This window comes from Barbus barbus, assembly GCF_936440315.1.
Source record: "Barbus barbus genome assembly, chromosome: 45".
NCBI lineage: Eukaryota > Metazoa > Chordata > Actinopteri > Cypriniformes > Cyprinidae > Barbus > Barbus barbus.
In genome coordinates, this window is record NC_136723.1 from 22696828 (window position 1) to 22717387 (window position 20560).

General features: G+C 36.3%; 1 protein-coding gene across 1 annotated transcript in view; it reads left to right on the plus strand.

Moving 5' to 3' along the window:
* The first annotated feature begins 13155 nt into the window (after positions 1–13155).
* Positions 13156–20560, plus strand: part of LOC306863874 (zinc finger SWIM domain-containing protein 6-like) — a 78277-nt gene continuing 70872 nt past the window's right edge. The window contains exon 1 of the mRNA XM_079407446.1: positions 13156–13711. Coding sequence (XP_079263572.1) covers positions 13285–13711 — 427 coding nt within the window. The 5' untranslated portion in view covers positions 13156–13284. The remainder of the gene's footprint in view (positions 13712–20560) is intronic.

Consider the following 20560-nt stretch of genomic DNA (forward strand, 5'->3'; position numbering starts at 1 on the left):
CTTTCAAAAATGTAAAAATAATATAAACATATTTTAAAATGCATTAGTCAATTGCACTATAGTGAAAAATTGCAGCATATACCATTTCACTCTTAATTCAGGTCAATAATTATACAATTTCCACAGTTGCGAGGCGATAAGCTTCTGAAATCAAGCGTAATGGTTCAGTATGTTCTGATATGATGCACTTAATGAGATTTGAGGTGGTTTTGCCAGATATAGCATTACTACAAATTGCATTGCCCTCGCTAATCAAATCAAATGCAACGCTCGAAAAAAATAGGCCACGTATGATGTTTGTCGCACCATAATTTCACAGCAAAGCTCCTGTTTTAATTAAAGCAGCCCACGCAGGATAGTCCAGGCATTTCGAAGAATACTTGCCCCTCCTTTGTCCTTTTTTTCATCCTCGGTGCAGATTTGCATGAGCCGTTGCGGTAGGAGGTGACTCCCCCATACTGCATTTACATACATAAATCTGTGGAGCACATTTGTCCATTACAGCTGAGTATCCTAAGAGCAGGGCCTCGGGGTCCGGCGGTCTAATAAGCCATGCGCTGTCAGAGCCGCGGTGCATCATCATAAATTGTGCATGGAGGTTATGTTTTAAACATTGCACTGCTAGCATGCGCGCACACACACACACACGCACCCAAATAAACAGCGCGTGCACACAAAAATCACGTTGAGCTGTATGTATCGTATACGTACAGGCCTATAGGATCTGTTCTTGTCTGAGCGGGTAGTGTTGGTTTCACCAGACGGACGAGCAACTGAACCAGAGGGTGTGATGCAGCCCATCTGTATCAAACGGAGCGCTCATGTAGGCACCCATATTGCCCAGTGGTTTGAGTCTTAATTTCCAGGAAGGGGGCTGGGATTTCTTCTGATGTGTGAGAGCACACGTCTGTATGCATGTGTGCTAAAGCATGCCTGGATGCATCGTGCATTTTGGCAGCACACAATCTGTATATGCAAAAGGGAGGCTGAAGTGGATTGTTAAATTCGAGTGTTTCAAACCAAACAACATAACCAACCGCAAATGAGAGGTGCAAAGATGCAAATTCCCATAAATATGTCTTTATCTGTATGGGCACACGATTCATTCGGTGTAATTGACACAGAAGTGAATCCCAGCTACCAGGCACAGACAGCAACAAGTCATTTTTAGCTGTGTGCTGAGGATATATAGAGAACAGAGAAAAGCATAAAACAGGGCGGTAAGAAGTGCAAATGATATCCCAGCAAACAGAACATTTCCATAACGTTAGCATATGGTTCCCATTTGTTTTTGTTTTTTGGGGGGTTTTTTTGGGAACCAAATAGTAACATTGTAGGAATTTTTCTCTGTAGGTTTTTGTAACCAATTGTAAGTCGCTTTGGATAAAAGCATCTGCAAAATGACTAAATATAAATGTAACCAAAAACTAGCCCTCCCAGAACTTTTGTTTGTGACAACCTAAAGAGAACCTATACAGAACATTCTCTAGTTATTTTTAGTGTTTTTTAATAACTGAAATTAGTCCCTTTGCACCCTGAAACTGCTATTATATTAAAATCTAAAAATAAAAATTGTTGGGCAATTTGAAATAAAACAAATGTTAACTCAAATAATATATGTCGGTGTGTGTCACGGAACGGTCAGGCTCCACCGCCACTCAAGCACAACGATCACTATCACCTGAGTTCTGATCACCTGCACCCAATCATCTCATCATCAGCCAGTATAAAGGCACACACCTCAGTCAGCACATTTGTCTGGTCTTGTACTCACGAAGTGGACTCTCTGTCTTAGTACAGCTCTATTATACTTACCAGTGTGACTTACCCCTTGTGTTCTTCCATAGTTCTCCTAGTCAGTGTGCTGAGGGGTGTGCTCCTTCGACTCGTCTCCGGTTCTCCTGGATCCCTGTAAGACAAGACACGCAGTTACTTCTCTGCTCCGATTCTCAAGAAAGATCTCTTAGGACTATTACTCACCCGCTGATCTTCCTGCCTGTTTCTCCATTGACTCTTCTGTGCACATTTTAATTATACGTGCCATCTGTGTCCAGCCACTTCTGTTACAGTATGCACAGAATGGGCATCCACGATCCATTTCAAGAGCTGGTGGATTCTCTCCAGCGGGTTCTGCTCCATGCACCATTATACTTTGTGTGTGTGTGTACTTACTGTATTTCAGCTACATTTCTCGTTTTTGTTTAATTTAATTTAAAGTTCTAAAATAACTAAACTAATAAATAAAAGTTAATAACAGAAAAATTGAATAAAAACTACTAATACTTTAACAAAAATTAAAGTGAAAACAGAAAATATAAAAAGTTGATAGCATATTTTTTTTTTATAAATATTAAAATTTAAATTTATCTGAATATTATTATTTTTTTATTTATTATTAAAATATATTGTTTTTATACTTATCAATGAATTTTTATATTGTACTATTTTTGATGGCATCATCTGCAGTGCATCATGGGATAGTTTACTGGTTCATGGCATTCGGAAGTGTTAAGAATTTGTAAAAATGCTTATGGTAAAAATGAATGGGGAAAATGCTTCTGATAAAGTGGGCGTCACCGCTCCTCGGCCTGTGGAGATGCAGCGATCGTCGGTTCTTCATTGCATTGGTGCTACTCCATCTTTCTCTCTCTCCACCCCCTTCCCATTGTCGACCGCCCGTCAAAACCCACTCAGCCCTTCCCCATCACCCCCCAACGACAGCCACCTCCCCTCCCTCCCTCCCGCCCTTCCATGAGTGTAGCATTTAGTGATTAATGTGAGTTTTAATTGTCAAGCTCACTTTTATGCTCATTAAAGTGTATTATGCAGCAGTTAGGGTATTAAAGTTCAGTGAGAAATTTCATGCATACTAATCAGAATGCAAATGAGGCTGGCATAAAAGAATCCCTAGGTGCTGGCAGAAGTGTCGTTAGTTATCTCTCGCCGTGGCTGTCTCCAGCAAGCTAAAGAAATGACTCGGGCTAAATAGATTTTTTTGGTACATGTGCAGGGATGGAGCAGACCATGTAAAAAGCCAGCTTAAGAATGGAAAGGAGCATGATAAAAAGAACTATTCATTGCCGTGTAACAATTAGGACAATGGCGCTAGATAGAAATAGCTTTCTGTACAGAAAGGGAAAAAGCTGCGGCAGCCATTGTGAATGGAAAACGTACATTGTGTGACGCTGTTTGCACTGGAATCTCGTGTAAGAACAGCCGAAATTATGGCCGCTTTTGTGAGCATACAAGCACAAAGGAAATATTTTTATATATTAACATATTTTACATACTTATTTGATTATGGTGAAAAGAACGAAAACAAGGCATTTAAATATAAACAGTCAAAATATTAAACTTAAAAGAAATAGTTCAGGCAAATATGAAAATTCTGTCATTTACTTGCACTCATGTCCAAACCTGTATCAGTTTCTTTTTTCTATGGAGCACAAAAGCAGAAAGTAGCTCTTCTGTACAATGAAAGTGGATGAAAGCAGCCAAATCCAAAAGGACAAAAAAGTGACTTGTTATTGAAAATGTTTCCTTTTATCATAAAGCCAGTGCAAGTGTTCAGATAATATCCATCCAACACTTTTGGAAATAAAGTTTCCAAAAGGGGGTTTTCACAGTCAGCAATGCCCTGCCATAGAAGAGCCATTTTAGGTTTCCCTAAGAACCTTTCTTAAAGGAATAGTTCACCCAAAAATGAACATTTGCTGAGCAGTTACACGCCCTCAGGCCATCAAAGATGTAGATGAGTTTGTTTCTTCATGGAAACAAATTCTGAGAAATTTAGCAATTCATCACTTGCTCACCAATGGATGCCCTGAAGTGAATGGGTGCCGTCAGAATGAGAGTCCAAACAGCTGATAAAAACATCGCAATAATTAACAAGTAATCCACACCACGCCAGTCCATCAGTTAACATCTTGTGAAGCGAAAAGCTGCATGTTTGTAAGAAAGAAATACATAATTAAGGAAATTTTAACTTTAAATCGTTGCTGCAGGCCAAACTGCTACTCCACTATCTATAATATGGTTTCCTCCAGTGAAAAAGTTGTCTGCTCTGAATCAGGAGAGAAATCTGCACAAATCAAGCACAGTTTACAAAGGAAAAAACAAGTCCAAAAGAGTTCTGAACAAATATATGGATGAATTTTTATGTGAGAGGACAACCGAGGATGGACGTTTTCACTGGAGGAAGCGTTATTAAGGATTATAGACACTTCTGTATTTTGGCCAGAAGAGATGGTTTAAAGTTAAAAGTCCTTTTGTGATGGATTTGTTTCTTTCAAACATGCAGCTTTTCAGTTCACAAGACAATAATTGATGGACTGGAGTGGTGTGGATAACTTGTGATGTTTTTATCAGTTGTTTGGATTGTCATTCTGACGGCACCCATTCACTGCAGAGGATCCAATGGTGATGTAATGTTAAATTTCTCCAAATCTGTTGGAGAAATGAGGGCGAGTAATTTTCAGCAAATTTTCATTTTTGGATGAACTATTCCGTTAAAATAACTATTTTTTCCTATACTGTATTTTTTAGAAATGTAAAGAACCTTCTTCTACTGTAAAGAACCTTTTGTGGAACGTGGAAAGGTTCCATGCATGTTAAAGTCCCTGTGAAATCAAAATTTTAGTTTTTTGGGAAAAGATTTAGTATCAATATGTTAGTCTTGAGGTTATCTATAAGCCATTGTGCTCCAAAACAGTGACAAAATTCGCACTATTTTTTTCTTTACGTCACCTCATACTTCAGCTTCTCATCAAATCGTCTGAACAATCAAACACTCTCTAGAATCCGAAGCGTCCGCCCCCTACACTATAAATAGACGCTGAAGTGCCAGCTGAGATCAGTCACTTGTTCACAGGATTTGTCCAACCTGAATTCCGGAAATGTTGGGATGTTTTTTTAATAATGAATAAAATGTAAATTAAAAGATTTTCAAATCCCTTGAGCCAATATTTTATTCACAACAGAACATAAAGAACATAACAAATGTTGAAATGGAGAAATTTTATACTTTTATCCACTAAATGAGTTCATTTCAAATTTGATGCCTGGTACAGGTCTCAAATAAGTTGGCACGGGGAAACAAAGGCCTGAAAAAGCAAGAAATTTTGAAAAGATTCACCTGGGAGAACATCTAGCAACTAATTAAGTTAATTGACATCAGGTCTGTAACATGATTAGCTATAAAAGGGATGTCTTAGAGAGGCAGAGTCTCTCAGAAGTAAAGATGGGCAGAGGCTCTCCAATCTGTGAAAGAGTGTGTAAAAAGATTGTGGAATGCTTTAAAAACAACGTTACTCAACGTCAAGTTGCAAAGGCTTTGCAAATCTCATCATCTACAGTGCATAACATCATCAAACGATTCAGAGAAACTGGAGAAATCTCTGTGCGTAAGGGACAAGGCCGAAGATCTTTGTTGGAAGCCTGTGGTCTTCGGGCCCTCAGACGACACTGCATCACTCATCGGCATGATTCTGTCATTGACATTACTAAATGGGCCCAGGAATACTTCCAGAAACCACTGTCGGTAAACACAATCCGCCGTGCCATCTGCAGATGCCACCTAAGCTCTATGTGAACATGGTCCAGAAGATCCGTCATGTCCTGTGGGCCAAAGCTCATTTAAAATGGACTGTTTCAAAGTGGAAAAGTGTTCTATGGTCAGACGAGTCCAAATTGGACATTCTTGTTGGAAATCACGGATGCCATGTCCTCCAGCTACAGAGGAGGGAGACGTTCCAGCGTGTTATCAGCGTTCAGTTCAAAATCCAGCATCTCTGATGTATGGGGGTGCATAAGTGCATCCGGTATGGGCAGCTTGCATGTTTTGGAAGGCATCATGAACGCTGAAACATATATAAAGGTTTTAGAGCAACATATGCTCCCCTCCAGACGACGTCTATTTCAAGGAAGGCCTTGTGTATTTCAGCAGGACAATGCAAAACCACATACTGCAGCTATTACAACAGCATGGCTTCGTAGTAGAAGAGTCTGGGTACTGAATTTGCCTGCCTGCAGTCCAGATCTTTCACCTATAGAGAACATTTGCCATATCATTAAACAAAAATACATCAAAGACGACCACAAACTCTTCAGCAACTGGAAACCGATATCAGGCAAGAATGGGACCAAATTCTAACACCAAAACTCCAGAAACTCATAACCTCGATGCCCAGACGTCTTCAAACGAAGAGGAGATGCTACACCACGGTAAACATGCCCCCGTCCCAACTATTTTGAGACCTGTAGCAGGCATCAAAATAGATTTTGTGCATAAAATTGTAAACTTTCTCAGTTTAAACCTTTGTTATGCTATCTATGTTCTATTGTGAATAAAATATTGGCTCATGTGATTTGAAATTATTTTAGTTTTCAATTTATTCAAATTTAAAAAACTTTGGAATTCGGGATGTATTTTCTGTACAGTGAATGGCACGTAGTGCACTATATAGGGGATAGGGAACGATTCAGACAGTGTAATTATGCTTTAAATTGGGGCAAAAGAAGTTTGGTTTCGCGCTATGTCACACTAACCGATGCACCGCGCACACACAGTCTGCTCCGGTCAAGACATGATAGCACGGAGCAGATATGCTCGAGTTGGCGCAGACCACAAAACGTATCGGACCGATTTGAATTTTACACAGAATACAAAATTTTATAGCAATATGGATAAGATTATGGCTGTCATGCCCTGTCAAATGTGTTATAAATGAATGCTATTGGGTATTTAAAAAGGGGGCGGGCTCTTATTTTTAAGAGTGTAGAACTAAAAAAATTATGCAGTATGCTTTTAAAAGCTAACAAAAATGCAAATAGGAAATATTATCATTTTTAAGTTATTTAGTGAAAAAATGATCTCCTGTTATTGCGAAAGCAAAGATGAATGTACGAAGTGTGCACGTGTGTGACTAAGAGCATAAACGAGTGCCCTCTCTTGCCCCTCACAGTGGCACACACGCGGGGAGAAGAGCTTCTGTCATTATAGCTGCTCCATATTCCTGTCTGCAGGGCAAGATGAAACAATAATAAAGATATTCAAAATGAGGCCCATACATTTTCTCCCCAGCGTGATGTGAGCGCACAGCGATATGACAGCGCTGGTCCGATTGCTCGGCACCAGGAGGGGGTTCCTGGATGTTAATGAGATTCACACAGGTATTTGGGAACAATGCAAAACCTTACTGGCTACCCACAATTCAGCTTGCATCGCATTGCATGAAATTGTCTTGTTTTTCTTGACCTCTTTTCTTTTTTGAGAGCTGTGTGAGCAACAGTACCAAAGACTGAAGACAGACAGTGTATATGTCCTGCTTTACTCTATATGCTTTTCAAAGTCTCAAGATGACTTAAAAGTATTTAAATGTATAAGTTGTTATTAAAATATTAGAATAACCAAATGCTATCTAAATTAAAATGGTAAAAACAAAAAAACATAATTCACTAAAATGTATTTAATATAATGTAATACAAATAATATTTACATTTATGATTGTTAATATATTAAAATACTCGAAACCAAAATGCTAAAAAAAATACATAACTCAAGATTTCATCTGAAATGTATTCATGTAAAATAATGTAATATATAAAATAAAATAAAAATAATACAATATTTTAAGTATTTAATTGTATAATTATCAATATATTAAAATATTTAAACTCTAAATCATAAATCAAGAGATTTTAATGTAAAATTTAATGTTATTTAAAAAAAGTTAATATTTAAATGTATAATTATCAATATATTAAAACAATAAACGCTAAATTGACAGTTTAAAAATACCTAAATCAAGACATTTTTATGTAATAAAAATAATAAATAATAAAATAAAAATAATTTAAGTATCTAAATGTATTAATTATATATATTGAAATAATTAAACCAATCTAAATTAAAATGGTAAAAAAATACATAAATCAAGAAATGTATTTTAATGTATAATATAATAAAAAATAATCAATGATAAAATAAATAGAAAATAATTTAAGTATTTAAATATATACTTTATATATATTTAAATACTTAAATATAAAGTATATATTTAAGTATTTAAATATATATAAAGTATATATTTAAATACTTAAATATATACTTTATATTTAATATAATGCATTTTTATGCAATATTATCATGTAATAAAAATAATAAATGTAAATATTGTACAAAACGCATCTCTTTAACTAGTCTATATTTTTCAGTTCATTTTATTTATTTTTTTACTTTGTTTTGCATTACATTTTAATCACTGCAACATCAGTATCACACTACAATATTATATTCAAAATTCTATTCAGGTACGACCCATAAAGACGTTTTGCTAGGTTTGATGTCTGTTACTAAACATGACACACCAAGTTGACTTCAGAAGAGCACACGAGTCATATAAAAAATATCGAGAAACATAAACAATCACAAATATTCACAGAAAAAGCAGGCTTATGAGAAAAATAATGAACTAATTAGTTACTTGAACTGTTCTTTTAATCATTCACACTTCTCTTTGGATAGTGTATGCCAAATTAATAAATGTTCTCAGAAGTTCTCAGTTCTGTTTTATCCCTGAAATAGAAATGATTGCACATGTGACATTAAGCAGAAGAGGCGATGCCGTCGTAAATACATCGACACACTTTAAAGGGAAACAAAAGTGATAGAGTTTAATACCAGCAAAATAGTCTTGCTATGATAAATCTATGTGTGTGTCTGTATAATTAAAAACACGGGAAAGATCAGAGTACAGGCGACTCGGGCCGGTCCAAATCCCCTGATTCTCTGTTTTGCCAGCTGTCATTTACATGATGCCAAAATGTTGTCAGATCAAACAGATTTGTTTTGGCCAAGCCTGTACGGATCCTTTGATCAATTATCCTAATTAGGAGGGCAGTTATCCAGGATAGAATTCCATATGCATGAATAAAAGTTTGTCCTCTGTGACAGAGCAGCCCGAACTTTTCAAGAGTACAGAACCACCTGAATGTCACATGGCTCACAAGGGCAGCTTATTGACTGGGATCATATGAAAAAAACTAATTATATTTTGTCTTCTAAGGAATATGCAGACATGATAAAATGATTGTAACTGAACCAGGGTTATTTTTGCTAACTAAAACATTTTTCATGTTAATTCAAATACATTAAAATCAAATAATTTGTTTAAATGTCTACGTTGTTGTCAATATAATTCAATATTTGAACTCTAATCTAAATAAAAAAGCTAATCTTATGTATACAGTATAATGTAATAAAACAATAAATAATAAAATAAAAGTAATAAAAAGTAAGTGTTTAAACGTATAAATGATTAATATATTAAAATAATTAAACTCTAACCTAACTTAAAATGCTAAAATACATACATCAAAATGTAAACTGATATGCATTTCTTATGTAATACTATAATGCAATAAAATAAGATGATAAAATAAGTGTTAAAATGTATAACATATAAATTACTAAATACTAAAATAGATGTATTTCTTATGTAATATAATAATGTTAGAGAAATAATACATAGTAAATTAAAATAATAATATAATTTAAGTATTTAAATGTATAAATTATTATCCATATTTTTTTTATTTAAACTGTATTTGTAATTAAAATGCTACAAAACACATGTAAACTGTATACTTTTCATGTAATATTCTAAGGTAATAAAATAATTTAAATGTATAAATTATTAAAACGCTAAAAATACATTAATAAAGACATTTATTTCTAATGCAATATTGTAATATTATAGAAATAATGAATAGTACATTTAAAATAATAATACAATTTAGGTATTTAAATGTATGTATTATTATTGATATATTAAAATATAAAATCTTATTTGAAATACTAAAAAAATACTAAAAAACACATAAATCAATGTAATCCAAATAATAAATACAAATATTACAATAATGTATTTAAATGTATAAATTATTAATATTTTAAAATAATGCAACTCTAATCTAAATTAAAATGCTAAAATAATACATTACAAATATATCAAATATAAATATTAGATGAAAAACTAAATAAAATAACTAAAAACTAAAACTGAATAAATGAAACCTATAATGCAATATTAAAAAAGTAATAAAATTATCATAAAAAGCACATAATAAAACTCCTAAACATTTACATAAAATTAAATTGAAAACTGAAAATTTAAAAATTAAAGCTAATTCAAAATGTTATAACAATATCCATAAACGCTTATTGTAAATAAAATGGAGATTTTAAGAATATTTCACTGAAGATTTTGACAGTATCATGTAAACAAACCTTTGATAAATTTAAACAAACAGTCTGAAGTGTGTGCATTTTCATGCAAACTAAGTAATAAAAAAAGCTTTATTAAAAAAGCAAGATAAATGCTTCATTTGTAGAAATATTACACTGAACCACATGCTTTCATCAAAAACACTGCCTACTAAACGCTCTGGCACGCTGCATGTGTCCATTAAAACCTCTGAAATGACAGATGAGGGAAGCGGACACTAATCTGAAATACATTGCATTGATCGGCTGGAGATTACAACATCCCAGCAATGAGTTGCAATTAGTTACATCACATTTCTCAATCAATTAAACTTACCCTGAGGCCACACTTTTTAATATCACCGGTGAGACTCTTGCATGAAATTAAATTAGCGCTCTCTCTCGTTAGGTGGTACCTTCTCCTTTTGTAGTTTTATCACAGACACCGACTGTGGTCTTCAGATCTGTCTCTTGATCAGATGTAGAATCACCTGGAATGAAAATGAGGAGAGACTTTACCCTTCACGGACTGGAGTTAATTTGAACATCTGACTATAGCAAAGATAAGAGTTAAAACAGGTGAAATATGAAAGATCTGCACAGAATGACTCTGGATTGACTGCTGAAATGTGGCATAAAGTTTGCTTGAATTCACCTTCAGGTTGTGTGAAGGATAACTCTCTCAGCAAACGTTTGATCCGTTTAAATTGGGAGCAAACCTTTTCCCTTTACACTGCACATTTAAGATTAATAGATCTCATTTATCTGTTTAGCAGAAGCCTTTAAACCAAAGCAGCATAAAAGATAAATGAAATTACTGTGTTGGATTCTGCAGCATTTGAGCAAGGGAAGAAATATTTAGAATAGGGATGAACAATATCACTTATTTTCATTTCAGTCTGGTAAAGGACACACACACACACACACACACACACATGTTGGGTTTCCATGTTTTATGGGGACATCCCATAGGCGCAATGGTTTTTATACTGTACAATCTGTGTGTGCTATTGCCCTACACCAACCCTACACCTAAACTTAGCCCTCACAGGAAACATGCTGCATTTTTAGATTTTCAAAAAACTTTATGCTGTATGATTTATAAGCTTGTTTCCTCATGGGGACCAAAAAATGTCCCCACAAGATTAAGATTTACTGGTATTACTATCCTTGTGGGGACATTTGGTCCCCAGGACGTGATAAATACCAGGTGCACACACACACACACACTCACACACACTCACACACACACACACACACACACACACACACACACACACACACACACACACACACACACACACACACACTCACACTCACACACTCACACACACACACACACACACACTCAAACACACACACTCACACACTCACACACACTCACACACACACACACACACACACACACACACACACACACACACTCAAACACACACACACACACACACACACACACACACACTCAAACACACACACACACACACACACACACACTCAAACACACACACACACACACACACACACACTCAAACACACACACACACACACACACACACAGGGTAAACGGCTTTGGTTGAGAATTTAGGATCAGTGTTTAAAATATGTGTATGGCATCAATAAAGCAAGACAAAAATCTAGAACAGAATTTAGAATAGAATTTATTGCAAAAAGTCTAGTAGATTTGTGTGTTGTGACTTACCAGCCCACATTTCTTTTATTTCAGGGGTTTTCCAATCGGTTTATGACAAAATCTTAGAGAACAATGGTCAACTTATTTTCATTTTGGGGGGGGGGGGGGGGGGGGGGCAGAAAAACAATCAGTTCATCAATAATCTATGTATATACTGATAATACAAATTGTTATTTATTTATTAGAACAGATTAAATAAATCCATGTTTTCAAAATAAAATAAATAAATAAAATTATATTTATTTGTATTTTTTCTTTGCCTTTATAATTACATATTACCATACATACTATTTACTACTTTATTTTTGATGTACAACAAAATGTTATAGAAAAAAAGGAAATTAAATAAAACCAAATATATATTTTTTGGGGAAAATTATATATATATCTATGTATTATTATATATATATATATATATATATATGTATGTATATATATATATATATATATATATATATATATATATATATACATATATACAGTGTGCATATATATATATATATATATATATATATAATTCTTACATTATACATGCACACACAAACAAATACATAAATATATATAATTTTGTCAAAATTATATATGTATAATTATATACATATATGTATGTGTATATATATATATATATATATAATATATAGATTTTATTTGTCAAAATTTGATAAATATATATATATATAAATTAATTATATAATTTAAATATATTTATAATATAATATAATTGTATTACAAAGATATTTATAATATAATTATAAAGTTAATAAATGTATTAATTTATATAAATATAATTATCTATCTATCTATTTTTGACAAATAAAAGCTTTTAATAATGAACATGTTGTCTTTATAATAACATGCATGCTTTGCAGTATTTTTACACGTATAGTATAATTGTGTCTGTATAGGGGGTAATAGGTAGGTTTTCTATATTTTGACAGCTTGTGTAGGACGCAGCTCTCGTACGCTATTCATATTTACATGCCTGTTTTTTAATTTCCTCTAATACCTACGATTTCTGTTTTTCTTTCATTCGTGTGTGGACGGCGTTTCCAAGCTCTCATGCCTCTTCCTGTTGTGAACTTCTGACACTCATTATGACTCCAGCAAGGATTCCGCCTTCCATGCCTTTTTTAGCACGGCTGTAGACGCGCAGGCCACGCCCCTTGCTTATTTTGTCTACGCAAAGGCTCCGAAGCCCCGCCCTTTTGACCAAATAAGTCCAGGCTGTCCTTACACGGAGAACAATCGATGCGCGTCGCAACCTTTTCCTTTCCTCATCCCGTTTATATAGTACGGCGACTTCCGCCCTTGCCGTTAAAGCAGTGCGATCATGGCGGAGCGCGTTCAGCAGCCCCCAGCTAAACGGTTCTGCTGCCGACCCGGGTATAGTACGACGTGTAGACAGGGGCAGCGAGCCAGTGGAACGGTATGCGGCGGTTCTGGTTCAGGCCAAGGGGGATCCAGCAAAACCCAGAGCCCCGAGACTCTCCTGGACATTGCAGCGCGGAAAGTAGCGGAGAAGTGGCCGTTCCAACGGGTGGAGGAGCGTTTCGAGCGCATCCCGGAGCCCGTACAGCGGCGGATCGTGTACTGGTCTTTCCCGAGGAGCGAACGGGAGATCTGCATGTATTCCTCGTTCAACACTGGCGGAGAGGAGAGCGCGTCTAGCGGGGAGAACGTAGACGAGACGCGGTTACCGTTCCGCCGCGGCATCGCATTGCTGGAGAGCGGCTGTGTGGACAACGTATTACAAGTCGGTGAGTGTGGATGTAAACCCGCGGCTTGGAAAACGTTTAAATCTACCGATTCCAGTCACCATCGCGCAGACACAGTCGAGAGAAAACGTTCGTATGTCGTTTAAAAGAGGAACACGAGTCGAATGAAAAGGACTATTGAATTAACGGCGAACAAAGGGAGGAATACAACGGGTTTAAATCTCTCGACAGGGTGCCGGTGATGTCGTTTCGCACTTTTAGACACCGAGCTCCGGTTTATCGATGCGTTCTGGGAACGAATACACCGCAGCGCTTCTGTATCTGCGCGAGATAAACAGCGCGGAAGTGCAGCTCGACGCCTGTCGCTCATCCATTCAGCGTTTAAACCACATTTTCTAGACTTTTTCGTTATTCTTTCACCTCGGACTTGTTTTGTAGTTCGACTTTAGTCGGTGTAGCGACACATTAATCGTGTGTTTTTTCGTAAAGCGATTGAAATGTCACATCTTCCGAAGCTTGTCTGGTCTGTTTATTTTTCTGAAGTGAAAGCGCGAGGAGGAGGTGGTACTGGTGTAGTAAGACTGCTGGATGTAGATCATGTCAACTAAAATAGCATGAATAGACGCGAATATTTGTTGTTATTGCAGACAAGACCCTGACTCTTGTTTTTAGCAGCGAAACACCGCTGGGTTTTGTGTTTAGTGGGTGCGCATATCAAATAGCCCTATTGAAATTGGCACTTTGTTCCCATTTTCATGTTCATTTGTGTCTTTTCAGCTTTCCGTCACCCTCCAAAAGGAAGGGAAACAAAAGCTGCTTTTTATTTTCTTTCAGTGCTTGTTAAATGGAAAAGATTTGGGAAAGGGGTGGGAGGAATGGCGATTTAAAGACGCAGCGCCTCGATTTCTTTTTAAACGTCTCCTAATTATATGCAGACGTTCCGGCTGACCCTCGTGACGTCAGCGTGCGCCTAAAATTGTCAAAGTAGCTCCGAACGCGATATTCAGCTCTGGCATGTAGTGATTCACCCGCTTTGTTGTTTAGCAACTTTATCCACCTTTGTTTTTAAAGTCCCTGCAATTGATTCTGCAGCTCTCCGCCCTTTGGAAACAATTCAAGATTTTAATCGCATTAGTGCCTTTGCTTAATTCGAATTGTAATGCAATAAGCGGACGTAATTTTCTGCATAACCATTCCCCCTCTCCTCCACGTCTGTAGCCTGCAAGAGAAGAGGTGCCTCAGCTGGGCTCTGTGCCCTCACCCTTCAGCCAAAATGGGTTTGTGCTCTCAGGGAAACGCACACACTGGCCCATGTGTGTCTTCCCTGCCCGGAGCCTCTCGAGTGGACTGGCTGTCTTGGAAGATCAAGGGCTCTTGCCCTTTTTCCAACAGGCTACGTGGAGCTCTCTGCTTTTGATTCTGCTTTTTCCCTTTGTGTGCGCCTCATTCCGAGCTCCGGCGATGGGAAATGACAAGCCTGCGTGCACGGGGAGGGTTTCTTGGCTGATTGCATCCCAGTATGGAATGCTCTGCAAAAATAAAGCCAAGTGGCGATAAATAAAAGATGCAATCTTGCGATGCAGGCCGGGCTGGGGGGGTTGCTTCCAGCAGACCCGGATTAGCCCCGATAGGTAGAGCTCACCGTGACGAACGAGCCGAGACTGAATTCAGGACAGGAATTTGTTTTCCTTTCTGTCATATGCAGGGGGAGGGGATGCAATAAAGCGATATATTTCTCATAAATATGTCCGTGGCGTCGCTCGGCTGGCAGTTGGCCACGATACTCTATATTTACATACCAAGGGCATCCAAGCAGCCCTCCTCTTTTAGCGCACGCAGGGAATGTTTATCGCATTACAGGATATGTAGATGATACATGCAGCACTGATCTTGGGGGAAAGTGTGTGTGTGTGTGTTTTCATGAACAATTTGGCTGAAGCACACTGCTGTGGAAACGCAGGCGATATAGCTCTGGGTTGCAATTGCAAACCCAGTAGAAGTTATGAATTTATTACCAGTGCTTATGCGCTCTATTGCTGCGACTTGCGTCGTATTGATCACCCAGAGCCTTAAAGGTCACCGGGTTCAAGTTCAACCCCCTTCTTTCCAGCCTTGTGTTGCATTTCCATCTGTTATGACTTTATTAGGCTGCCTATCGGTGATCCTATTATCTTATAATCTGTCTTTTGCTTGCGATATGTTTGCCAATATGCTCAGCTGTTAAAGATCAATCGGAATTAACCACAAATACCATGTGATGCATGTCGGTGATGTGCTGTTTGATGTGTAATAACAATACCGAGGCAAAGATCACAGGTCTCCATAGTATATGTCAGTACTTTCAGTTGGCGTAATAACGTGACAGTTAAATCTCAAAGCGACCCAGTGATGTCAATTTCCATTAATATAGCTCGAGTCAGGACGTTTTGCGGCGTGTTCTCGGAAATACTGGAGGTTTTTTGAAATTCTAGCATTGTAGATGTTAATGGAAGAACCATATGTGAGTCCCAGAGGTGTATTGATCAGATGAAGAAGACGGTGTCATAGCGGCGTAATGATATAACGGGACGGAGTAAACTGATTTGTTTATTGATCGTGCATCAGAGGAGATGCACATTTCCATCAGCCTTATTAACCCAGAAAGGGTGTGTGTGTGTGTGTGTAAAGAATGACAAACAGAGCTGCACATGCTGTAATGTGTGTTCTAGCTCAGTGAGCCAGTGGAAAGAAAAGCCTTATGCCCGCGTTAACGTTTCTGCCATTCATACACAGAAGTGCAAAATTTAAGATGTACAACTTAAATCTTGCATGAGGCTGTTGCTTTTGGGGCCTGTCAGAAATGCCATGTGGAAGAGAGCGTTGCTGAGTGTTTAACGGTTTGGTAGATTCGAGGTCAGTGTGCCGGTGTAATTGCTTTATGATGCTTTATAAGATGTGTGACGTGTCTGTAAAACTGCTGATGCTTTTTCTACCTTCCTTTCATTTCCCCCTTTCATTTTTCTCATTTTCACTCAGAAACTGATAGTAAATTATATAATTATAATAATATAAAAATATAATTGCAATTATTTGTGACAGCAAGTAGCATGGAATTAAACATTACAATTTAAAGACTGATATATTTAAACATACTTGAATAGTCTTTATTTACAACTTCTAAAATAGTTTTTTACAATGTAGAAGAAATTTAGTTGAAATATGTAAATTAATTCATGGGTAATGGACTTGGCATGCTATAATACTACCATTCAGTATATATAGCTAACTTGTGAATATACACATTTTTTGTATGCATACAATAGTCACAATGCAATGTGGTTGACTTGATATTCTACTGAACCTAAAGTAATATCAGTCATGGTTTTTAACATCTTTCTTTAATGAGACTGCCAAAAATACTGCAAAATCTGTTTATTTCTTAGATGCTTAACTATTTGAAATACATAAAGTATATTATAAATAAAAAGTTCTGTTTCACAATGTTTTAAAAACAGAAAGCAGTATTTCATAATATTTCTTTACAAATGCAGATAATGTTTCAGAAACTCACATATTGTTTTATGTGAGTTTTTTTTTTTTAAATATTGTTTTAGCTCAGCATTAAATCAGATTACATGGTCTTGCCGTAAACGCTATGTTTTCCGCAGCAGCTTTGAGAAGTCAGATTGACAGTAAGCTACAGATTTGCACCATGTATTGAAAGTTAGCGCTCCACCCACGATGATCTTTGATATAGTTTGTGGTGGAGGGCGTAAGATCTGCTCTCTGCTGCAGGGTCTTCTATAATATTAGACTGTAGTTTTCTTCACACGTCACATGCTTCAGCTAAAAATCTACCACAGCTTTATTACCAGCATTACCAGTCATATAAAAACCCAGCGATTCATTCTTGTGGAATTCAGCCTGTTCTGGAGATTTGGTGAGCTACGTTGCGAAATATCACATCATAACAAAGTGCATTTTGACTTCATTGTGAAGTTTAGCCTGAATGTTACATTCCAAACTACTGCTGTGACCCAAAGCACTCGGTTTCAGCTAAACTAGAAACCTGCAGTTGTCAGATGAAAGCTAGTCTTCCTAGTTTGGATGCTAGGTTGAACTCAAATGTTTACATGCATGACAGACTATTCGACAAAGCAAAGATGGAGGATTCTGGCATTGAGCGAGCTTCTGTGCTCTTCCATTCCCTGGAGAAGTTTGCTCTTGTGAGTTGTAATGCGTAATGATGTGATATGCATTTAAGTGATGTTGGTCAGAAAGTGGACTTGCTCGGCATCTTCATATTTCGTTGTCTTTTCACTCCCCAATGAAGATAGGAAGCTTTTATAGTACAAAAAAAGATGCATTAGGTGTGTAATCGATGCTTTGTGTTCTCATGCTGTCACAGAGAATGATGGGAGATATAGTTTAGCCTCGTAGACTGGTGAAATGTTTCTGGCAAGCTTGTAAAAGTTAAAATCCACAGTGAAAACAATATCAGCGAGCTTCTGATTTGGGGTGTTTGAGTTTGCAATGCTTTATTTCAAAATGTTAAAATTATAATTCAAAACGAAAACATAATTATGATTAATATCAATGACTTTGTGATTTGATTTCTGCGATTCTTTTTATTATAAAGGATCAGAGGTGTTTTATGAATTTTCAGTGCTCCATGAACTTCCAGGTTGATTTCGATGATTTGATATTACGAGAATCAATCATATGTTGAAATGAGTAAATAAAGAAATTAATTTAGTTTTATTTTAATAGGCGTCAATATCCGTGAGCTTCCGATTGGATTACTATGATTTAAAAAAAATAATCAGATTTTTTTTTTTTTATGAATTTGAGGGGCGTTGTTTTATTTTAATAGATGTCAAAATGTTCAAATTAAAATTCACAATGAAAATGTTTATGGTCAATATCAGCAGCTTCTGATTTGATTTCTATGATGTCATAATAAGAATCAGAAATGTTTTACAGTCACGACATAAATAAATGTCGACCTGTGACTGCACATACTATGTGCAAGTTGTTCATTTTGATGATTAATATGTGCAGATTTAACTATTTATTGAATTTTGGAATCTTTGGTCACATTGCTTTTACTGCTACTTGAGGTCGTAGAGATTTTACCCTGGTAAAGGGGTTTGCGGCTGTAGTAAAACACTGAAATTCATGCGTCTCAATCTCCTTTGTGAGATAAATGAAGTGCATCCAGTAAGCAGTCGGCAGTCATTTTCTGTAGCGTTTGACCTTGTTCTGGAGGATTGTAGTGTTTCTCGGTATGGTAATATCTGCATGCACTTCAGTTTGAGAGCGGCGTCATGGTCAAGTATCTGGAGAGGATCAAGGAGTTTGACATCGCAAAGCTTCCTCTCCACAGGATCACAGAGCAACGACAGGCTGCCCTTGTATCATTATTTAATAGCCACCCTTCCTGTTCCTCCCTGTATTATTTTGTAGCGTAGGCCTAAACTAAGATGTTACTCAGTAGCCACTTGTGTATGCGTCTCAGACCATGATTGACTGGAATGTGCTCCGCTTCCCAGCATCTACATACTTGAGCAGCATCCAGTGCCCTGGACGGGTGGAGTTTGGTCACAAGGCCCTGCCTGGGCCCTCTTAGATCTCACCAACAGCCAAACACGGTTCCAACTGATGGTTTCGGAAAGAAAAAGATTGCAAACGTTTGCATTTTTTTTTTCCTCTGTATTTTTTTCCTCGAGTTCTATTTTTGAAATCAATAGTTTTTCAGTGTCATAGTGTAAAGTTTAGCATGCATTCATCCTTACTATTTACGGACTGTTGCTTTATTCCCCGTTGCGCTTGTTGTTCTGTTTAAAATGCATATATAGTCAACAATGAAAAACTATTAATATTTATTTATTTATTAATAAAACTATTAATAAATTTCAAAAAATGCAAAATCATTTGTTTTAATTTTTAATGTTTATTTTAAATTAATTCATGTTTGTTTATAGTATCTTAATATTAATTCAAACAGAATGAAATAGAAAAATTATAATAAGAATTGTCACCATCTTCATTCTTCAGTTTGAGATGCATATCTGATAAACAATGTGATAAACTTTTTTTATTACTTCATTAATTATTTATTTAGTTAGATCAGTATGTTACATTATTTAATTTTACATTGAACATTACTTTTTTTGTTCATTCATTTTTGGTTAATAATCCATTTAGTTAATTTATGAAGCTAGAAATATTAAAAAAAATTGTGAATGAAAAAATAACACCTTTATTAATAAATGTTATTGTAATATACATATGATACATATGCGTCAGCAATGCACAATATATGTTCTATATGTTAACATTTGTTAATGCATTTTGCATCATGAACTAACAATGAAGAATTAAATTTTTTAATTTTTAATGTTTATGTTGGTTTACATTGTGTTTATTGTATATAGACATACATTTGGTTTATTCATTGTGTATAGACATTAATGCTAATTTATACAGCTTGAAATAATATGAAAATTGTAAATGGAAAAAAAAAGAACATTAACCTAGTGTCACGCTCGTCTGTTTCAAATGCATATGCGCTCCATCTGTGCGTATGGTGTTGTCATATTAAGTTTGACTGCCCAGCGAATACCTTTTGAATCTGACTCAGTTATTAGTAATCTGAGCGGTTAGAGTGCGTTCTGCTCCTTATGGAGTTTCTGTGTTGACGTGCAGCAGTACAGCCCTCATCTGTGAACATACTGAAGCTTTAGGTGTTTCTAGACGGAATGGGGTTTTTTTTTGGATTGTGCTCAGGCCTGAATGAAGACACCTCGCCCTCATTCACCTGTCATTGTTTCCCTTCATTGCCTGAATCAATCTGTTCAGCTAAAGATAATGGCTGATCATTGAAATGCATGGCATAAGCGAAGCATTTAG